This window comes from Apus apus, chromosome 3 (genome assembly GCF_020740795.1).
Source record: "Apus apus isolate bApuApu2 chromosome 3, bApuApu2.pri.cur, whole genome shotgun sequence".
In the NCBI taxonomy this organism is placed as follows: Eukaryota; Metazoa; Chordata; class Aves; order Apodiformes; family Apodidae; genus Apus; species Apus apus.
Genome location: NC_067284.1, coordinates 27,192,351 through 27,208,629, shown reverse-complemented (window position 1 = coordinate 27,208,629; position 16,279 = coordinate 27,192,351). Strand labels below are relative to the sequence as shown.

Genomic DNA, 16,279 nt, shown 5'->3' with positions numbered 1-16,279 from the left:
AGGAAGGAGTCTGCAGGCAAGGGGTGGACTTTTCTCATCTCCTCTGCAAGCTCTTCCTCATGCACAGCCGTAATCAAATCTGCAGCCACATGAAACAAGCAGTGGAAACATTCCCATGTCAGTATTCCTTCTTCCCTTGGAGACACAGATAGCTAGTCAACAGTGTTATTCTCTGGAATATGAGCCTGTGTACTGCATCAAAAAAAATGTGGAGGATCTGATTTTAGCTGATTACCAGTTCCCAGGTGCAGAACCACTCTCCCTCCCACCAGGTGAAGCTGAGAAGTACTCTGAAACACCTTGCTGCATGGGGAAATTAGTATTAGGAACATAGTTTTCAGTAAATTCAGGACCTGAAAACAAATTGGATTTTTTTTTTTTTCTTTATAACTTCTATTAATATTCAGAATTAGTGACATTAATCTTATTAACCTAGAATATTTCAGTCAGAAAACAAAATGGAATATCAGGATTTCATGTTCCCCAGTTGCAGTGTGACTCTACTCTGTAAGAAAAAAAATAATTCCATTTTATGTGACTCATTTCAAGAGATCTTCCTCAAATAATTTCCAGATTACATTATCTTTGAAATGTTGTATCCCTTCACCTAATATAGCTTACATTAAGTAAAAGGAAGTTACCAAGGAATTACTTTCATGGAGGGGATGAGCTTCACAGCATTTTAAAATTTCAGTATGAGCAATATTTTTTCGTGTTGAGTCTTTGACACATTTTGCATCCCCAGTTTGAGCTGTGGAGGTTAGAAGGTGTGTATCCACAAGAACTAAAGTTTAATGATATCCCAGCATGAAATGTATCCTGACATATTAAGCATTTGGCAATTCTGTGAGGAAAATACCCACAAATGGAAGAGACAGAAGCAACTAGATCTGTTTTTCCATCTTCCAGCAGGAGCGACTATTCCCAAAACACTTGACAGCAAAGTTTGCACATTCAAACTGTCATTGTTAATGCCAAATAATTTCTTTATGGCCTGGGTATGTTAATTGAGTCTGAGGACCAAATATAACTTTGTGTCTCATAGGAGAAGGCTGCCTTTATGATACCATTTCTCTTTTGTTTTAATCACAGGAAGAGTTAAAAAAGAATTGCATTTTAGAAAACAATTTCATTTTCTGTGTTAGCACAATAGGCCTGAGATCACAGAAAGCTGTCTGATTGCTGTATTGATTTTTCCTTTCACTGTAGCTCTTCTCTGATTATGTTGTTTTAAGAATTTCACTCATCAGGTCTGAAAAAAGGAGAAGATAATAATAATAATAGTAGCAAAAATAACTTCTCTTTCTTTCTTTTCACAGTCTTTGTTTATTTGGTCAGTTGCCATGAACTGTATTTTGGAGTCTCTGCAAAGTTCATATATTGTTTGTGGGGGCAGTTATTTGTGTTCTCAGTGTTTATTTTAATGCATATAGTTTTATATATATATAGGATATATATATAATATAGATGTGGCTGTAACTGTTCCCAGGGTAAGTCATCTGATTCTTTGCACTAGCAGGGTGCCTTCAAGCAAAGATGTGTTTCTCAAGGGTGCTGACTGGAGTTTCAGTTTTATACCCTGAAAATTGTGTTTGGCTATTATTGGTGTGTAGGTGATGACAAGAAAAACACTCTCAATTGTCACAGAGCTATTGAAGACAAAGAGGGCCAGGACTGCCACGCGCAAGCTCCTAATGGGAGCAGGGAGACCAGCATAGACAGGGGAAAAGCAGGCTAGCTGGCTCTCTACCCACAGCTTACAGGCAACGTCTGGGAGAGGGAGGAAGCAGAAGACATCCTGAGCTTCTGAATGCCATGTGCTTGGCCACTGAAATATTTCAGTACACAAGTCAAACAGAGAACAGCCACACAGAGTTTACTTTCATATAAAAATCCTAAGATATGGGGAAAAACACCCCAACTATCATATAAACTATGCCAGCAGAAAGGTTGTTTTGCTGGGATCTTCTGCATTATGGTTAGGAGCTCAGCTGGCATAGGTACACAGTAAAGTGATCTCTAGAGAAAAAAAAAAAAGGCATTAGATAGAGCAAGAGCTCAAAATACCACCCTTCTCTTCCAATACCTCTTCGTTCCATGGCTGCTGGATTTTTCCATGCTAATCTTCTGGCTGATATTTCCACAGTACTGCAAAGGCTTTACTCACATGGCCAAATAGGAATGGAAAACATAGAGATAACTCTTCCATGCTTTAAGAAACAAAACTTTAAAAATATTCACAACCAATTAATTTTAGTCTATTCATCAATTAATCATCCATACAAGCTTTCTTAAGTGTTCTACCAAATATGGATTATCCTTTAGCCAACGAGAAATTACTGACATAATTTCCTAGCACTCTTCACAAATCTATCATTCAGGAAGTATTGAAATTCACATTTGGAGTGTTAAGAATTACTCCAAAAATTATTAATTGCTCTGAAACAGTCTTTAAAGTAATAGAATCATAGAAGAGTTTGGGTTGGTAAGGACCTTTAAAGGTCACCTAGGCCAACTCCCCTGCAGTGAGCAGGGCCATCTACTACTAGACCAGGTTGCTCAGAACCCTGTACAACCTTGTCCACTGATGCTCCATCATAGAAGGCTACTAGGTTGGTCAGGCAGGATTTGCCCTTGGTGAAACCATGCTGACTGTCTTGAATCACCTCCCTTTCCTCCATGTGCCTTTGCGTAGCTTCTAGGAGGATCTGCTCCAAAATCTTGCCAGGCACAGAGGTGAGGCTGACAGGTCAATTGTTCCCAGGGTTCTCCTTTCTACTCTTTAAAACTGGGTGTAATGTTTTCCTTTTTCCAGTCACCATGGACTTCACCTGACTGTCATGACTTTTCAAATATCATGGAGAATGGCTTGGCAACTGCATCAGCCAGTTCCTTCAGGACTCTGGGATGCATCTCATCAGGCCCCACTGAAGTACATATATTCAGGTTCCTCAAGTGGTCACAAACCTGATCTTCTCTTACAGGGGGAAGGACTTTGCTCCCCCAGTTCCTATCTTGTGGTCCATTCACTCAAGAGGTGTGGGAATAGAAGTTGCTAGTGAAGACTGAGGCAAAAGTCTTGTTAAGTGCCTCAGCCTCCTCCATGTTTGTTGCTACCAGTTTGCCAGTCTTGCTCAGCACAGAGGGTACATGTGCTTCAACATTCAAAGTCAATAAAAGACAGTCCTGTAGTGTGGAATCCAATAATTCCTCCTAGCATTTGTATTGTTCTGATCAAATTTTCTCCTCTTTGAACTCAGCTCCATTGAGGTAAAAAGCAAATTTGTACCAAGTCCCACTTAGTGCACAAGGATCGCACTGCCCTGCCTACAGGGCACTGCCAACTGGTAGCTGTGCTGTCCTAAAATGTCATCTCACTCTGAACATTATACATTTATTGTTATGCCTACCTGCTGTGTTGACGGTGAAAAACACATGTATTTCTGCAAATAACTAATTTAGGTTTATAGAGTAGACAAATATCATGCCCTGCTTTGAGTTAGGAGGATTAACTAAATGCCAATTTCAATATTTTTTCCAGGTGTATTTTCTCAGATTGTTGGTGAAGCAATTTATTTATGAATATAGAAAAAATTTGAAACAATCAAATGGAAAGAAAAGTAAAATAAAACACAGCATTTAAATAAACAATAATGAGGACCAGAAGCAGACTGTTAGTAGTTCTCGTTGCTGGTGCAGCAGTGACACAACTCAGGAGAGCTTTTAACCTGTCAAGAACAGAGATACAGCATCAGATTATAATCTTGGTTTCATCCATATAGATCTAACTTCCCCCCCTCTACCTTTGTGATATGAAACCATTTTCAATTACAAGATTCTGTAGCATTTCTCAAGCAATACAACACATATATATTACTTTCAATTTTGTAGTATGCTTATTGCAGGGGGAAAGACACCACTGTGTTAATTTTGCATGTTGGATACATGCTATTTACACAATCACTATCCAGGGTATAAATGCTGAGTCTGCTTCTACTGAAGTCATGGTCAGGGTTTTGTATGTCTTCAGAGTAGAAGCCATACCAGACCACACAACAAAAACTGAGTGCTTCAAATGCTTCACGGACCAGAATTAAGGTTGTGTGACTCTTTCCTGACATTCAAGTAAATATAACATTATCCTAATGGGGGGAGATGTATGGATTATATGAAAATTATATATATATATTTGTGTGTGTTAGTAGATTTTATCATTATTTATTTACAAGCAAAATCTTCTAGGCATCACCAAATATCTCAGTCTCTCCAGTCTCTAACATTCATCATTCTTTCATGGAGATAATCAATCTGCACTCATTGGAATAATTCCCCAATGCATGAAATTAATAACAAGGCTTTGGCTGTCTATTAATATTGTGCTAAATATTATGAATTGAAGTGGTTTAATACTTTAATTTAATTACAGCAAAGCAGGGTAGCATGAATATGAGAGATTCTAACTTCTATGTCTTATTACATCTGATTTACTTATTGAAATGGAAATAGAGTTCGATCTTTAGTAAATGGTAAGGCTGTCATTATAAATGTGTATTCACCACAGTGACACATGCCAATAGCCCAGAACCACTGTCTCACATCCCTAGTGGAGGTGTATCACACCAAAATGCTGCATTGCTAGCACCTAAGTCTTGTCTGGTCTACCTGGGCTGTAAATCACCAATGCTTGTTGACATGAACCTTCAGGTTTTGAGGTAACTGTGAGATTCACTAGAAAATATTGGTCATATATAAATTCTGACAAGATCTGCATTTCTGCAGCTGGGCCAAAACCAATACCCTTTTCTCGGGCTGTGAGATTGAGCTATGAACTATAAACTTGAATGGAGGAAACTGAAACTGCACTTCATTCACTATGAGACAGGGACTACAACCATCATCCCGGTTCTCTTACTGCCCAGTGAACAGCTGAACGTAGCGCAGAATAGGTGATGTCAGGGACCTGCTACAGCACAATTCCTCATCCTGGCAAAAAGGGACTCTGACCCCACACTGAGATTTTTGTCTTATGTCCTGAGCTACAGAGCACCAAGGGAAAAGGAGGATGCCAGGCTGTTTGTCACTTAAGTCTTTGCCTTTATTAAAAATGCTGAAAACACAATCAAAGCAATTTGTTTCAGATGAAATGAAATATTTCTTTTCTTATTTAGGATTTTGTATGTTCATTCAGGTTTTAACACCCAAAACATTGTTTTTCTAACTCCCTAGGGTAAACTGGGGGGTTTGGTGATCAAAAACCCCAAACCAATTAAAATGCTTTATTTCATTTGGACAACAAACTAAAACCATAACCACAGTGAATTACTTATGCAGTCCTAAACCACTTAACCTTTTCACAAATGAGTGCCACACAGGACTGGTGAATTATGCATGTTGCTGTTTAATTTAGAGTTGTGGGGCAGTGGTACTGTTTGTCTAACAGAAAACAGAATTGAGTTTGGGAATTACAGCTCTACATATTAACACATGCTTATAAAGTTGCAGAGCTTGTGCTTCCACAGAACAGGAGCCTTGAACTTCTAAATTATCTCTTGCTGCTACTTGTGATTAAGCAGATGTTCGACTGATATAGAGAAGGCAGAATTAAAATATAAGACCTACTACCAAAAAACTGTTTTAACATGCCACCCAGTCCCATCCTTTACTTACTCTAAAAAGCAAAACATTAAGCCCTGCCAGAGTTTAATGTCTTCTATGTCACAGACTGCAGGTCTGTTCTGCTGCCCTATTGTAGCTTCATTCTGCCCTCTGAATCCTGTTAGAATTATCAATTTTATTTCCTCAGGTTGAAATAAAACATGTCAGAGTAATATCTGACTTGCTCCTCCCCCTACCTCTCTCTAACTTCACTGTAAACATTATTTAAAGATCTGGAAATTCTCCAGATCAATCAATCTTCTGTTGAAATCCCAGCTTATAATGCTTTTTAAAGTGTTGATTTTTTTCAGCATGGAGATGGATGTGGAGGAAAGGAAGTGTAGGAAAGGATGTGTAGGAAGGAGGTGTAGAAAGGTATATTGCTACCTACCAAAATATGGTATTTATCTCAGCAAATGTGGGAGTCAAGGAGGAGTGAGTTTCCTTTCCTAGGGATAAGCCAGTCCCCTTAGGCAATCCAGTCAATAGAAAGATCTCCAGGAAGACATTCAGCTCATCTAAAAATAAGTGCCTAACATGGCTGAGCTGATGAGCTTGAGTTACTGATTATAGAGCATCTAGAAATTATGATTTAGACAGATGACTCTTGGAAGCAAAGTCAAATAAAATTAGTTTGGTCCCTTTCCCCAGTGCTTATGCATGCTGTGAATGGCAAATACACTGACAGTGGGGAAAGCCCAGTGAACCATGGGGGTGATCATGATTCAGTGAACTCCAGGAGCACTCGCTTGTGTCCCACTCTGAGGCTCCTGTGCTTAGGACTTTGGGTATTTTCCTGGGTAGCCAACTTGTAACTCCTAATGGGGGTACCAAGACATGTTTCAGAGATGTGATTCCTCTGTGGGTTTCAGCCTTATAGTAGGAGTATCTTATGGTATAGTTTAATGTATTAACCTTGCCCCAGAAGAAATGGGATAAAGAGAGCTCATCCAGGGACCATCCACATGACTGAGTGAAGTCCTCAGTGACTGCAGAACCAGAAGTTATTACTTAAGATAGATGTAAAGCTCCTTTTGACATCAGAGGGAACAGGCACCTAACTGGTTCTCCAGACAAGACTATTTCAACAGCTTTCAATTTACATGAGCAAACCTAGTTCCAGTCTTCATTCATTCTCTCTGTTACTCTGCACCCATAACAGGTGGAAAATCCTTACAGGGGAATCTTTACAGATTCAGATAAATAAATTATTGGTGATCTCAAAAGAGTATTAGACAATGTTAACAAGTTTATTTTTGGTCTTTATATAAAGATGTTTTCTTTATGAATACATTAATCGTACCATCTGAAACAAAATTACAATCTGTTGAGTAAAGTTACCTTTGTTAGTTGTGCCTGATGGTGCCTAGGATATGAGCTGGTAATTATTATGTTTGGTGATAATGTAATCGTTTTGATGTCAATAGATCTACTGAATTATTTGCAATTTGGTGCTTTGTCAGTTCAGGATCACTGAATTTGCAGAAAAAAAAAATAATAATCAGGATGATAATGCTTATCACTGAGCTTCTTTTTTGTTCGTTTTGGTTTTTTTGGTTTTTTTGGTCATTTACTTTGAGATGTAATTTATTCTCAGAAACATATGTACTCTGCCCACTTCAGGAAGCAGCCTATATTCCCTGGTTTTTTTCTGCTTTCTTTGGCAAACACAATCTTAGCTGTTGTGAGTTGAGAATACATCACTTACAATTGCCAAAGGGTAAAATGCCACAGAGCTCTCCTCTATCTTCATCTTTTTCAAATATATTTCTGTATCTAATCACAAGCAGTAAAATCAAATATTCACTTCCCTTATAAAATGAACAGTAATTTCTGCTACATATTTTTGAGCTGGATTTTACATTTATTGCCGAAAGATATTTATTGGTAATAACCTTTCTATATGCTTAGTCCTAGGTAAGATCCGAAGTGCTGTTGGAAGTGCTCAGCTCCTCATGTCTCAGAAATTCCAGCAATTTTATTGGCTTTGTCAGCAAAATCTGGTAAGTCACCGTGTCTGGCCATTCTTGAAGAGTTTAAGGCTATTCATACAAAACATAACTTTAAATTTTAGAATTCAATATTTTTACTTCAAAGGCAATAACAAAACCAAGTGTAGCAACAACATTCTAAAATGTCTTTTTCATGTCTCACATTTTGTCTTATTGCTCCTCTTTTTTTTTTTTTTTTCTTTTAAACTTAATCCTTAAGTATGGTGTTAGTACATTTTTTTATCAAAGCAAACATGTAATTTCAGTAATTTCAGTCTGAGTGTGTTTTGTCTTTATTTGCTGTCTTCAGTAAAGAAAAAAAATGAGAACTGAACAAATGCAAGTTTTATAAGACATAATATTATGGCTTATTTGTGTAACACCCTAATATAATAACTCTATTTCTAGTAGAAGGGACAATTTTTTCATATTACCTGAAAAGCAGAGAATAGTAAAATAGCAAAATAGTGGAGAATATGTGGTCCAGCTTTCTATCTACCTGAAAATAGGACTGATCTTTGAAATGAGAATATACATAATGTTCATAAAATTAGGTTTCGTAATTTGCATTGCCAATTATATATAAGATGTCCTAGGGCTAAAGGAACAGATGCAGTATAATAATTATGAGAGTTACTGCTAGTGTTCTGGAAGTTCATTAGAGACTAATTCAATTCTAAATGTTATCTTCATTAACATGACAGCAGCCATCGGTGATACAAACATTGTGGAAAGATGATACTAATCAATAGAAGAATGTAATTCTTCTAGCTACAGTTAGTGGTAGAGCACCTTTCTTTGGCTCACTTGAAAAATCAAGTCTAGCTCTCACCTCTTGACTGCTCCTACACCTCATATATTAAAAGTTCTGAATTCTGTGGCATGCATGACAGCAGACAGGACCTATATGTCTGGTTAGAAACATTTCTTTACTTGTGAGTATTTGCCACATAAATTTGTAAGGCAGAACATTCATTCTGCAGAAACCTACTTGCTACTTTCTATTCATAAAGTTAAGCATCCAGAATTCCTGAAAATGCAGTCAAATATTACTGGGAAAGTCATGCCAAAAATGTCCTACCTTCTGATAGAACATTATAAGATACATGGTCCTCATTAGGAAAGAATCCAATTATCCCCTTCAAAGACTCTGTTAAAACAAGGATTTTAACAGCTGTTACAGAATGACAGAGGAAACATGCAAAGTCAGGCAAGCAGGAGAAGACCACGTATGTAATATCAAATACATGATATGTGCTCCCTATCTAGTCATTTGTTCCATAGCAAAAGGAGGAAATCTTCATCAATGCCTAAAGGTTTCTCACTGCACATTTCAAAGCATCCTCCATTACCTGATTGATTAAGCTATGCAAACTAGGATTTGGAGAATCTAAGCTCCACTCCACTTCATTAATCTTCAAGTGTGTCCACCATTTGTGCTTGAGAGCATTACTGTAATAACAAGTGCAGCTTTGCAGACAACATGACCAAAAAACTGGCAAGATTTTATTTCCCTCCTTCTCATTTGGATAAGAAACCTTTGACTCCATAATTACATCTTTACCCTACTCTGAAGAATTAGGCTCTGAATATTCTTCAGCTTCATGAAATCATCAATGGGCTGTGCAGAAAGCAGCCACTGCTTTTAGCTTTGGGCTTTTAGTTCATTCATGTTTTGAGGCTTTTTTCCCTACACCTAACAACAGAATTTGTTGCTCAGTAGTCACCTAGTACATATCCATAGAAGGCTTTCCATATGCTTCCCAGGCAGCCTCTTGATGGGAACGCAGCTGGTTAGTGCACTCCCCCACTCAAAACCCTCTAGCACTTGCAGGGCTACCACACAGCAGTTTCTCTAATAACAGTTGAACAACATTAAGTGTAAGTGTAGGCAAAGAACAAGGGTGTCTACTTCTGCCATTGTAAAATGCATCAAGGGTTTAGGAAGAGGAACACACTTATTCAGACTTGAAATTTAACCAGGAAATTTGCTCGTTGCCTATGGACTTTTGTAAAGAACCACAAAAACTTCAAGGAATACATCTGATTATGCTCTGGGTTAAGATCTCTTACCAAAGACTCTTAATCAGAGTACATTCGTAACACTTTAAGCTTCGATGAAGTGTTTTGTTTTAAGAATCTGGCTGGTTGTCTCCTACAGTGTACTGTTCCCACTAACTGCTGCAAAAAAAAATAATTAAAAAAAATCGCTGATTAATAACTATTCCTTGCTGCATTATTCACATTATCTCTTGTAACACCTTTTTTCTTTGAAGTGTCCTCCTCCATACTCAAGTCAGCACAGATCCTGCTAAGCTCATGGGATCATCACTCAGTATGTCCTGGTTGCAGGCAAAAACAGAGCAGCGTGAGCACTAACTAGGTACTTTTGCTTGCTTTAGGCTTCCTTCAGAAGGGGGGCTGCAAAGCTGAATTTCAAAGAAGATAGAAGTAAATGAGAAGCTTCTGAAAAGAATAAGGTGTAAGCCAACCTTTTCAAAGCTCAGTTAGCTGTAATAGTAATCATTTGTGCCAGCATTTATCCACGGACTGTGGATCCATAAGGGATAGCAGCAGGAGGCAGCCCTCTTGTGCTCAGACTATGCACCACACACTCCCCTGCAAGCTGCCGTGCTGGAGGCTGCCATGGTTCAAAAAATTATGGGCAGAGTGAGGAGCAGCAATAACACCAGTGCTTCTAAGGCAGTAAACTAGTCATTGCAGTTTTTGCCCTGGAAGAGGGAGAGCCGGAGTCCCTTTGGTGTGATTTTGACTCCATCTCTCTCAACTCCATTCTTTAGACCATCTTAGTGGCTTCCTCATACTCTGAAAGGGAAGAGACATTTATCCATCATTTTCACAGAGATGTGTACCAATTAAGCCCTATTTCGTTAAAATGACAAAGCTATCTCCTTGAACTAGTACCAGTGTCTATAGGGTTAACAGTCTTCGTACTACCTTCTAATGTAATTTTTATCCAGCACTGACATGAGGTTAATAGTCAAATGGAGGGTCATCTTGCTAATTGTTACCACCAGTGTTTGCACCATTAAGTCCTGTGTACAGGGTGCCACTTTATCGCAGCACCTGGGGGTTGTGTCTTCCCAGTTCCTGAGCATGATTCAACTCCCTGGAGAACAAAATCATACCATCCCCATCAAAATTTTATACCAGATGTGTATATTTGAAAGTGCAAGACAATGTAAACATGGAATTCAGCATAAACTGACAACTTCTTGGTGGTGTTGTTTTGCCTTCTAATCAGCTATTGTGAATGTAATTTTTAACCAGAAATACTTCAGGCTTGCTAGTATACAAACCACATTCCCCTTCACTTTAATAATCAGCAGGTAGAGGCTGTCATCTTCCTTCTTTTTGGAGAGGCAGGTCAGCACAGCATATGGTGCTGAGGAACTTCCCTCAGGAAGGATTCAGGAAGGCCTGGGTATGACATCCAACTCATTCATGTTTTGGTTGTATAGGAGGCACAACTTTCCAGTCTCAGGTTCCAGCTGTAAAGCACACATAGCCTTTAGCACTGAGCAGCTCTGTAGCAGTGTAGTCCAGTGTGGTGCCTTCCCTGCCTCAAAGTACATTGTTTAAAGCCTCCTGGTCTATTCATTTTCTCTCCTTTGTGCATGACAGGACCCGAGTGCCATGCCGAGACCAACTTCCCAGGACCTAGCAGGTTTCTGGGACTTATTGCAGCTCTCAATTGAAGACGTCAGCATGAAATTTGATGAGCTGCACCAGTTGAAGCTCAATGAATGGAAAATAATAGAATCACCTGAAAGGAAGGTAAGCAGACCATGGACAATACCATTTACTCCCCATTTGTAGTCCTGCAGTCTCCTTGTGTGTAACACAATAGGTTTCTAAGCCTGGAAAGTATCTAATTGGCATGGCCTGATTTATACACAGAAACCTTCATCAAATGTGAGCACTTTTTTCTTTCTAACAATGTTGAGCTGAAATGTATAACAAATAAAATTAATTTTGCTAGTCTATTCCATTCCATAACGGTTTTGTTCAACTAATTTGGATTCACATTCTAAAGCCTAGAACTGAAATATGCTTTGATAAATTCAAACTGAGGATAATGCCCCAACAATTCAATCAAAATAAACTCAGCACTCTGCTACATTTGAGGCAGCTCAAGCCTAAGCACTACAGTGTTTAATCCTGCCTGCACAACATAACTGGTACTAGAGCAGGAGTGAGATAAAAGCATGTGGCAAAACATAGTGCAGGTCAGACTAAAGCTTGGCTTACAAAGGTTTGGGGGACAAAGAGTACTTCTGGTAAACTGCCCACACCTCAACTCTACAACTCAATCACCTGGGCGACACCCCAGCCACGATCCTTGCAACCCAAAGGTGCCAAACGGCACACAAAAGCAATGTAATTCTGAAACTGCCTCTAGAACTCCATCCTTTGCCTTGATTATCCCACTATCCTTGCCGATTGTTGTTATCAGTCAGATGAAGAGAACATTTGGTTTGAGTCAGTATTGTTAGCTTCAAGTGAATACTTGTTTGGTTTGGGAGGAATTAGGAGGCATTTTGACAACTCTTTCATTTCTTCATGCTCCTCTTGGATTTTAATTTTCAGCCAACTGGTTGGTGGATGGTGAGTTTGCAACTCTTGCTTACTAGTGACAACTGGAAGTAAGAAATTGTTATAGTGACAGCAACAGTGATGTTACTAAGAGGGAAAAAACTAAAAGTGAAAAAAAGAGAAAAAGCAGATGGGACAACAGGAATGGAGTCCTTATGTTCCTGGCTGAAAACAGGAAACAGAGAAAATAAAGACTGGAAGAGCTTGTTGTCACGAGGAATAGCATCTTAGGCTGCTGCACTGTCCTTGTGGAGTTGAGAATGTAGAACTATACTCTAGATAACTTTAGTTAGTCTTGGCTAATGCATTTTGGTAGTAGACTTAGAATTAGTTGTTTTTAAAAAGACCAAACAAGGAAGAGTCTGTAATCCATAGGTGCCTCAGTTCAATTTTTGTATTATTTGAATCCTGCGCATCGAATTAACTGTGTTCTCCATAAGGAACAGCCCATACTCTGGACTATTGCTATTACTTTAAGAAGTTATATAGCAGAAAGATCAATCATAATACATATGAAGTTGTGGAGTCTCTGTCTTTGGGGCTATTCAATCCAGTATTAAATATGATGTTGAAAAACTGCTTTAACTTCAAAACTGTGCCTAATTTGAAATGGGCTTTGAATGGAGGTTGTTTAAGACCACCTCCAGAGGTCTCTTCCAACCTAAACTATTGTATGATTCCATGTTTCTACGATGTCTTTTTAAAGCCCTTATATGATATTTCACAGTCTCTAAATGGAATAAAATATCCATTTCATACTACAAAATACCAATTTCATACTAGAAATAATTTTTTATTTTAAACCTGCAGAGCAATTTACAGTTACTTTGGTACCAAAAATCTGTTGTCTCTCACTTTATAATTTAATAATCCTTCGATATAATTTTCTTTAAAATGGTCGAGGCTGGCAAGCAGAACAATTAGCCCTATGTTCTCTGTCTGGTTGGTGCTTGTATGTTTCCATTTAGCAATTTATGGAGGAGACTAAACTAACAGACATGTATACACAGCTGCTACCTTATACCCAGCTGAGGCTAAACTCAGTATGATTAATTTAATTAAAAATCCTGTCCTGTTAATCTTAGACAGTCTTTTAACTTGATCAGACCACACAGATGTGCTGACTTCTTATTGGAGAGCCAGTGTGTGTTTCTGTTTATAATGACTGTAACAATGTGTCAGCTAAAATTAAACAAACGCATATGAAAGTAAGGTATGCAGGTTGCATGTGCAGGCTCCCTGCAAGGACAGCAGAAGGAAGCGTAGTCTTTTAAGGCACTGGACTGCAGAATTTGTAACCGTTACTGAAACAACAGGATTGTGTCAGTGTCCCTAGTGTGGTTAGCTATTCATGTAACCCATTAGTCAGCTGATTGGAGAGCACAAATGGAGCATGCTTGATGTATGTAACCAGTATTTTGCATTTCATGTCTTCAATTTGCATGCTTGGCTGACGGTACCTTCTGCATGCAGTTCACCCTCAGTTTTAATACCCTATTGCAGGAAGAAAGAAAGGTTCCTCCTCCTGTACCAAAGAAGCCCCCCAAAGGAAAATTCCCTATCACAAGAGAAAAATCTCTGGACCTACCCGACAGACAACGACAAGAAGCTAGAAGACGGCTAATGGCTGCTAAGAGAGCAGCCTCTTTCCGGCAGAATTCAGCCACAGAGCGTGCAGACAGCATCGAGATATACATCCCAGAGGCTCAAACACGGCTTTAAAGACAGAATGCTGCAGAGTTCCTTTTTTAAACAAAATGCTTGTACAGTTTGTCATTTACCTGGTAATTTTTGTCTTATTCTCTCCACTAAATATGCCCTTGCTGTTGTGTTCTTTGTGCCATAAGCACAGTGGAATGCTTTTGATTTCCTCAGAATTTGCTGAGCTCACCGCAAGAATGACTTCTTTTTGTATTTATTGTCCGACTTACAATCAGCTACAATGGATAGGGCTTGTTGAGACCTGACTTATCCAATATATTCTCAGAGGACAACAAGAAACACCTCTTGAGATGGAACCCAGCTTACTTTTTTGTTATTTATATTTTTATAAAATGTGTGATAATTAGGGATAAGAATAACAAACTATAAATGGGTGCATCTCACCATTCACTAGAGGCATTAGCTAATCCAAGTAGAAGGTGCTACAAATGTAAAGAGCAGGAAAGAAAGAACCCATTTCTCTCTCTGACCTCCAGTTTCTTTTCCTAGAACCCAGCTAACATATCTACCCATGTGCTCTGCCACTCTTCTCATCTTTGTTACCGCAAAATAATATTAGGCCTCTCATGTCAAGTTTCTGGAGATGAACAGGGATATCCAGCCACTAAAACTCCAAAGTTCATCAGAAACCGAGAAGCATGCAAGTCTGGTGGTGGTGGGAATGCCCACTGAGAAACGTTTGCCGTTAGCAGTATAACAACTCTCTGAAAAACTAAGCAAAATTATAATGCAAGAGGACTTGAGTGATGGGTGAAAGGAAAATGGAAGCCTTAAAAAGTTAGATCTTCTGTAGCAAGATGTGTAAAGAAAAAGTTATACTTGCTCCTTTGGAACACTCATTGCATTTTTAACAGTTCTTTTATGTGTTAACATTTATTTTATAAACCTTCTCTCTTTCATTTCGAGAGCTGTGCTACATGTAATATTTCAAAATCTCAACATTGAGTTTCCAGGGTATCCTTGAGAAAAAAAAAAAAATCTTGCTTGTTTAAAATGCCAGTTGTGATGTTGTAAACAGTTTAAGAAATATGAATGTGAGTGGTAAGTATATCTTAGTTTAAATGGTTATGTTAAGGTAAAGGTGAACTGTGGTTTACAGTTGGTTTTTTTTGTTTTTTTTTTTTAGAACTATTTTTCTATGCAGTATCATTTATGGCAAGAATAAATATCTTGCTTGCTTCAGACATAAAAAAAAACCAACATGACTCAAGAGATAAGTGATTTCCAGCCATGGAATACAAGGAAAATAGTATCTTTTCAAGCCTCACATTGTTAGAAGAGAGAAGTGGTAACTGCCACAGTCAAGAGGCTCTAATTTAAAACAAATTAAGACACAATTATTCCACTTCCCCTACCTTCCAGAGCCAACCGAGCAACCCAGCACTTAGAAGTCTTCAGGTGAAGACGCAGTAAGATGAATAACCCGCAGCCCCCAGTTCCAAGGTTTGAATCTTACTGAACACTACTTTAGGTTAAAACAGTCTGAACCCAGTGAGACAGACAGCCCCAACTACTGCACCCCCTATTTACCTGCTTTATCAAATGCAATGTATTTAGCCATAGGCAGAACAGCTATTTAATTATACTCAAGCACTTTGGTTCTTCACCTGATGAGCACTTTAAATCTGAATCCCATGCACCCTGCAGCCTGATGGATGATTGAAAAGATGAAGTATCATAGGTTATGCAGATCTGACATTGCTTCAAATCTGTTTTCTTTTCAGGTTTTATTTTTATTTTTCCTTCTCTTTTTCCTGCAGTGTGTAGTATTAAGCATGAGTTCTGTCTTTGGAGCCCAGCTGATAAAGCATGCTTAGCTTCAAGATATGAATCTTTAGAGATGAAGTTTGAGATGTTTCTGTGAGAAGAAAACCCTGTAAATTGAGCCTGGTATCTGGTATATACTTTACCAAATAGCCTTAAACTATATTTGGAAGCAAAAACCAAGACGAATGTATACCCTTCAAAAATGAAAAGAAAAAAAAAAAGAAAAAAAAAAAAAGAAAAAAAAGTATAAATCCCTGAAATATTCTTCTATAGATGAAAACATTATATTGCCCATCCCCTCATGTTTTCAAGGCATTTTCTATTAAGGAAAGAGCTGAAGCCTAGGTAGTGTACCATATTGAGACTACTTCCCATATTTGTTGTACTACTTTAAATGCAAATGCAGATATTGGCATCTTGAATCCTGAAAACTGCTATCTTATTTGAAGTGGAGCTTCTAATTAGAAATACCCACACAAAATTAAAGCCAGTGTCTTTTCCAGATATAAGAAATTTAAAATAAACAC

The 16,279-nt window shown here is 38.3% G+C and overlaps 1 protein-coding gene across 2 annotated transcripts in view; it reads left to right on the top strand.

Annotated features, from left to right (window-relative positions):
- DLGAP2 (DLG associated protein 2) overlaps window positions 1–15,964 on the top strand; it is an 86,808-nt gene extending 70,844 nt beyond the window's left edge. The window contains exons 8-11 of one of the 2 annotated variants that reach the window (XR_007889099.1): window positions 7,567–7,658; window positions 11,292–11,444; window positions 13,767–14,047; window positions 14,475–15,964. Coding sequence is in view for 1 of the 2 variants with exons in the window: in XM_051615365.1 (XP_051471325.1) it covers window positions 7,567–7,658; window positions 11,292–11,444; window positions 13,767–13,985 (464 nt within the window). In the remaining variant the exon portion in view is untranslated. Of the gene's footprint in view, window positions 1–7,566; window positions 7,659–11,291; window positions 11,445–13,766 lie in introns of both variants that reach the window. The other variant, XM_051615365.1, reaches the window with a different exon arrangement.
- The last annotated feature ends 315 nt before the right edge of the window (window positions 15,965–16,279 follow it).